The sequence below is a fragment of the Muntiacus reevesi genome, chromosome 9 (assembly GCF_963930625.1).
Source record: "Muntiacus reevesi chromosome 9, mMunRee1.1, whole genome shotgun sequence".
Classification (NCBI taxonomy): domain Eukaryota; kingdom Metazoa; phylum Chordata; class Mammalia; order Artiodactyla; family Cervidae; genus Muntiacus; species Muntiacus reevesi.
Genome location: NC_089257.1, coordinates 43787731 through 43793720, shown reverse-complemented (window position 1 = coordinate 43793720; position 5990 = coordinate 43787731). Strand labels below are relative to the sequence as shown.

Below are 5990 nucleotides of genomic sequence, written 5' to 3'. Positions count from 1 at the left end.
ACATTATATTTTGAGGGGTTTTTAGATTCCCTAATAGGGTAGTAGTTGAAATTACAAACACCACAGAAATCACCATACATCCTAAGCAAAAAATATATGGAACACTATCACATACATAGACTCTGGAATTTTATTCTTTCCACTTATTTCTGGCCATACTGCAGATTTTTAATTTTCACAGTGCAGAGGGTATTAGTCTGCCCTCTCTTGTTTATATCAGTTTTTAGTTTTTTTTTTTTCCTTAGGGAAAGCAGTAATAAAGTAAGGCAATTTATATTCCTGGTGCCACATGTTGCTCAAGAGACGCTAGCAAAAAATGAGGGGGAGTGTGTTTAACCTTATTCCTTTTTAAAAAATTTTGATATAATTGATACATAACATTGTGTTACATTCAAGGTATACAAAGTGTTGATTTGACACATTTGTATATCACAATATGACTACTGCCATAGCTTAAGTTATCACTCCCCTCACATCACATAGACTTTTATTTTTCATGATGAGAACATTCAGCCTGCTGGCAATTTTGAACTATGTAATCAGTATTGCTGACAAAAATTATTTATCTTATATGTTTAACAGAAACAAAAATGTTCTTTTGCATCTTGACAGGAGTGTGAAAAAATGGAGACATGGAGGAGGGATCACTGACTGGAAGCCAACAGTTGTTTCTGATATGGACAACAGAAAAATTGTGGCAGAATAATTGTGGCAGAAAAAATGTCTATGCCTAATAACACCCAGTTCCATCCTTCTTCATTCCTTTTGTTGGGCATCCCCGGCCTAGAAGGCATGCACATCTGGATTGGATTCCCCTTTTTCTTTGTGTATCTTATTGCACTCCTGGGGAACGCTGCTATCCTAGTTGTGATCCAGACTGAGCATAGCCTCCACCAGCCCATGTACTACTTCCTGGCCATATTGGACTCTGTTGACCTGGGTTTGTCCACAGCCACCATTCCCAAAATGCTGGGCATCTTCTGGTTCAGCCTCAAAGATATATCCTTTGGAAGCTGCCTTTCCCAGATGTTCTTTATCCACTTCTTCACTGCCATGGAGAGCATTGTGTTGGTGGCCATGGCCTTTGACAGGTACGTCGCCATTTGTAAACCTCTTCAGTACACCATGATTCTCACCAGCAGAATCATTGGTGTTATTGCAGGCATTGCTATTCTGCGGAGCCTGTACATGGTGGCTCCACTGATATTTCTCCTCTTGAGACTACCCTTCTGTGGGCACCATATCATTCCTCATACCTACTGTGAGCACATGGGCATTGCCCGTCTGGCCTGTGCTAGCATCAAAGTCAACATATTATTTGGTCTTGGGGATATGGCTATCTTATTATTGGATGTACTTCTTATCATTCTTTCCTATATCAGAATCCTCTATACTGTCTTCCACCTGCCTTCCTGGGAAGCCCGGTTCAAAGCTCTCAATACCTGTGGCTCTCACATTGGTGTTATCTTAACCTTTTTCACACCAGCATTTTTCTCTTTCTTAACACACCGTTTTGGCCACAACATTCCTCAGTTTATCCATATCCTCTTAGCCAATCTATATGTGATTGTTCCACCAGCCCTCAATCCTGTAATCTATGGAATCAGGACTAAGCAAATTAGGGAAGGAGTTTTGAGAAATTTTTTTTTTAATGGTTAACCATCAGTAGACTTAGAATGTTTAGCAGTTCATATTTTCTCCATATGCTTATTAGAAGGGGGTTATTGTCTAAAAAGATAGAGGGCAGGTAGATTTAACAGTGATTATTGACAGTAATGACATTCCTTTGTCCATAATTCTTTTAGTTTAAGAATAATAATGAGTTTATTGATGATAATATAATCATCAGTAAGGATTATATCTTTTGAAAATTGTTAATAGTTAGATTGTTTGATCAAGATAGCCCTGTGAAATAGTTACTCTATTTGAAAGTTTTCAAATGAATAGTTGAAAATTCATCTGAAAATTCAGTTGTTAGTGGAAGGTAGATTGCTAAGGCAGGTAGCTTTAAAATTATAGTAGTTTCTGGATCACCAGAGGAAATGTAAAAGCAATAGAATAAAATCAGTAGCAGAACTTTAGAAATAATAACAATGATATTATTTAGAATCATTGATATTTATTCTTCTAGAAAATTTACTTATATTAACACACATATTTCTTATGTGAGTTCTATGATGTGGTTACTTTTAAAATTTGCGTTTTTATATGAGTAAATGATGGGTAATAAGATTCTCCACAATAAATTATGATCAGGATATTCACTGCAGAAAAACAGGAGAAACCATGCATTAGAAATGAAATAGGGAATTCCCTGGTGGTTCAGTGGTTAGAAGTCTGTGTTTTCACTGCCAAGGGCTTGGATTTGATCCCTGGTTTGGGAGCTAAGATTCTGCAAGTCTTGGGACAACATATAAGAAGAAGAAGAGCAAGAAGAATGGTACATAAAGAATGCTTCTGCTGCTGCTGCAGAAGAAGAAGACTGAAGACTGAAGACAGAAGACTGACATCACTTCAGTCGTGTCCAACTCTGTGCGACCCCATAGACAGCAGCCCACCAGGCTCCCCTGTCCCTGGGATTCTCCAGGCAAGAACACTAGAGTGTGTTGCCATTTCCTTCTCCAATGCATGAAAGTGAAAAGTGAAAGTGAAGTCACTCAGTTGTGTCCAACTCTTAGCAACCGCATGAACTGCAGCCTACCAGACTCGTCGATGGGATTTTTAAGGCAAGAGTACCAGAGTGGGCTGCCATCGCTTTCTCCCACATAAAGAATAACAGTGCATAATTATGAAAAATACATTCAGTACCATGAAATTAAAAGAGATTTACTCCTTGAAAGTAAAGTTATGACCAACCTAGATATCATATTAAAAAGCAGAGACGTTACTTTGTCAACAAAGGTCTGTCTAGTCAAGGCTATGGTTTTTCCAGTAGTCATGTATGGATGTGAGAGTTGGACTATAAAGAAAGCTGAGCACCAAAGAATTGATGCTTTTGAACTGTGGTGTTGGAGAAGACTCTCAAGAGTCCCTTGGACAGCAAGGAAATCCAACCAGTCCATCCTAAAGGAGATTAGTCCTGGGTGTTCATTGGAGGGACTGATGCTGAAGTTGAAACTTCAATATTTTGGCCAACTGATGTGAAGAGCTGACTCATTTGAAAAGACCCTGATGTTGGGAAAGATTGAGGGCAGGAGTAGAAGGGGATGACAGAGGATGAGATGATTGGATGGCATCACTGACTCAATGGACATGACTTTGTGTAAACTCCAGGTGTTGGTAATGGACAGGGAGGTCTGGCGTGCTGAGGTTCATGGGGTCGCAAAGAGTTGGACATGACTGAGCGACTGAACTGAACTGAAATAAATATTTATGAACTTCAGCACACGCTAAGTTGTATGTGGCTATTTGATGATACACAGATGGAAAGGGAGAGTCTTTTTTTTTTTTAATTTTTTTTTTTTTGAAAGGGAGAGTCTTATGTCCTGAGAATCCCATAGTAGGAAAGTTAGGCTATTAAGGCCAGGAACATTCTGTTATAGGATTGTATATTACTTTATTGTGGGAGGAGCCTTTTAGAAAATTTACAATAGTATCCAATAAATATTACAAATATTGCTCCAATATACTGAAGAATACCAAGCAACACTAGAAATACATTTGGCTTTTTTCACTTTCTAGAATAATCATGCAAAGAATTATTGCTTAGTCCTTAAAGGAGGTGTCATTTGAAATTGCATTCAAGAGGGTCTTCTACAGTTATCTCTTTTACTTCAGTTACTTCAGAAATTTTTACTTCTGATTCTTCATCAGCTTATGAGCATGGGCATTTTACTGCATGACCAGAAACCGTCATAAAGAAATTAAAAAAATAGATATTGTCTTCTAAATCTTAAAGCTAATTTTAGCAAAAATGTAAACCGGACAACATAGGTATGCATATGTCATATTTGCTAAAAAAAACTCCATAGCAACTACTAAATCTTTTGTATTTAGAAAATTTAATAAACCAAAAGAACATACTCAGGCAAATTAATAAACAGATATCAGATAAATTGAGTCAAGCTAGCCTATATATTCAGAACCTTCTGACTCTAGACAGGCAAGAAAGTTTTAGTCATCCAAGTAGACATCAGAGGAGCTTACATTAACAAGCAAAAATAATACTATCATATTCAGATATAAGTAAATACAAAAAAAAATTTAGAACATTATCTACAGCAAATTGGGCCTTTGGAAAAATAATCACAGTAAGAAAAAAAACTCTTGAAGACTTTTGAGGAAGAACATATAGCTAGCCAATTTGTTTTTCAATAGTCAGAGGATAAAAATTAAAAAATATTTTTTGACACATTTAAGTTAGGCATTCCTGGTGTTTACCAACATTTCCAAGTTCTCTTTTTCTTCCAGAAACATTGGGGGGAGGGGGTTATGTGTGTAAAACTTCTTTCAGTTAGACTTGGCCATGGGACTTGCTATGGCAAAATATTTGTAGAACTGACATTTGCCAATTCTTAGTGAAATATTTAAGACTAATTATGTACTTTTTCATTTTCTGTCTCCCACCTCTTGTGTTCACTGAAGGCTTTGGTTCAGATGTCATGTCATAAATTTCTGACATTTGTCAGAATAACTCCCTGAGTGACTACAATAGAGCCCCTCCCCACTCCCAAAGCCTGTATTAGTCATATAGTAGGAATAAGAATTAAACCTTTTATTTCTTAATACACTGAAATTTGGGAGGGAGTGGCTATTGTCTCAGCATAATCTACATTATCTTGAATAGTATCATACTCATGAAAAGTGTCCAAGAGTAGCCAATTTTCTTTCTGAAGAACTATATTGGAAGTCATACAGACAGACAACAAGACCTGTTTTAAAGCTATAGTAGTGAAGATCTACAATAAAGCATAGTAATTTGGAGAGTATTGTTTTGGTACAAGTATAGAAAACCAGTCCAAAACCAGTTCAATGAAACTGAATAGAGAGTTCAGAAAGAGACCCACAGATATACGTTTGCAGGAATTATATAATGCTACAAAGAGAACATTGTAGCAAAAGGTGATATTTTCAATAAAAGATTTTGGATAAATTGAAGAGTCACAGGAAGGAACAGTGAATTTTGATGTTTATCTCACATTATACAAAAAATCCTTCCCAAATGAATTGTATATGTAAACTTGAAAGGGCAAACCATACAACTTCTGAACAAATAACTTTCCAATTACAACGGATTGTAAAGACACAATACATACACATATATCTGCTAACAATATGGGAAATATATAGTCAGTGTATATTAAAGTTAAGAACATCTTTTATCAAATAAAGCATATCAAATATATATATTTTATCAAATAAATAACAGGGAGAATAGAAAAATCAAATGCTTCATATTAAAGAATATATATATGATGCTTATGAATTGATAAGAAAATGGAACACTACCAACCAGAAAATTTAGCAAAGGATTTATATGGGGCTTTTGTGCAGGAAGATGTCCAAATTTCCAGTGAGCATGAAAAGATGCACTGTTTTCTTAGTCACAAGGGGAATACATATAAAATCACTAAGCAATTCCACTATATACTGACCATAATGGATAAAGTGAATGAATCACAAGAGTTGGACATGGCTTAGCGACTAAACCACCAAAGTACCAAATATGTGCAACTAGAATCCTCAAACATTGCTGGTGAGATGGTAAATTGGTAAAATCACTTTAGAAAACTATTTGGCAGTATCTCAGGAAGCTATCCTTTGCACCCCAATTCACTCCATGATCACAAACACAGAGTGTCTTTGTTTGATGTTCATATCTTGAAAATTTGTTTATGTTAAGTGGTTATTGTCTTGGTCAAGATATTGTTGCCAGTTCAGTGAGCCAATGACAACTGTTAACTGCTTTTTTCTTTCTCTGAAGAAAGTCAGCTACATAATTCTATACTTATCCAGGCTAGACACAGTGCATAATCTTCTGTGATGTCCAC

At 36.2% G+C, this 5990-nt stretch overlaps 1 protein-coding gene across 1 annotated transcript; it reads left to right on the top strand.

Annotated features, from left to right (window-relative positions):
• Positions 1 to 720: 720 nt before the first annotated feature.
• Positions 721 to 1659, top strand: LOC136175886 (olfactory receptor 52E8). The gene has a single exon (XM_065946074.1). The coding sequence runs from the start codon at positions 721 to 723 to the stop codon at positions 1657 to 1659; it is 939 nt and encodes a 312-aa protein (XP_065802146.1).
• Positions 1660 to 5990: the final 4331 nt, after the last annotated feature.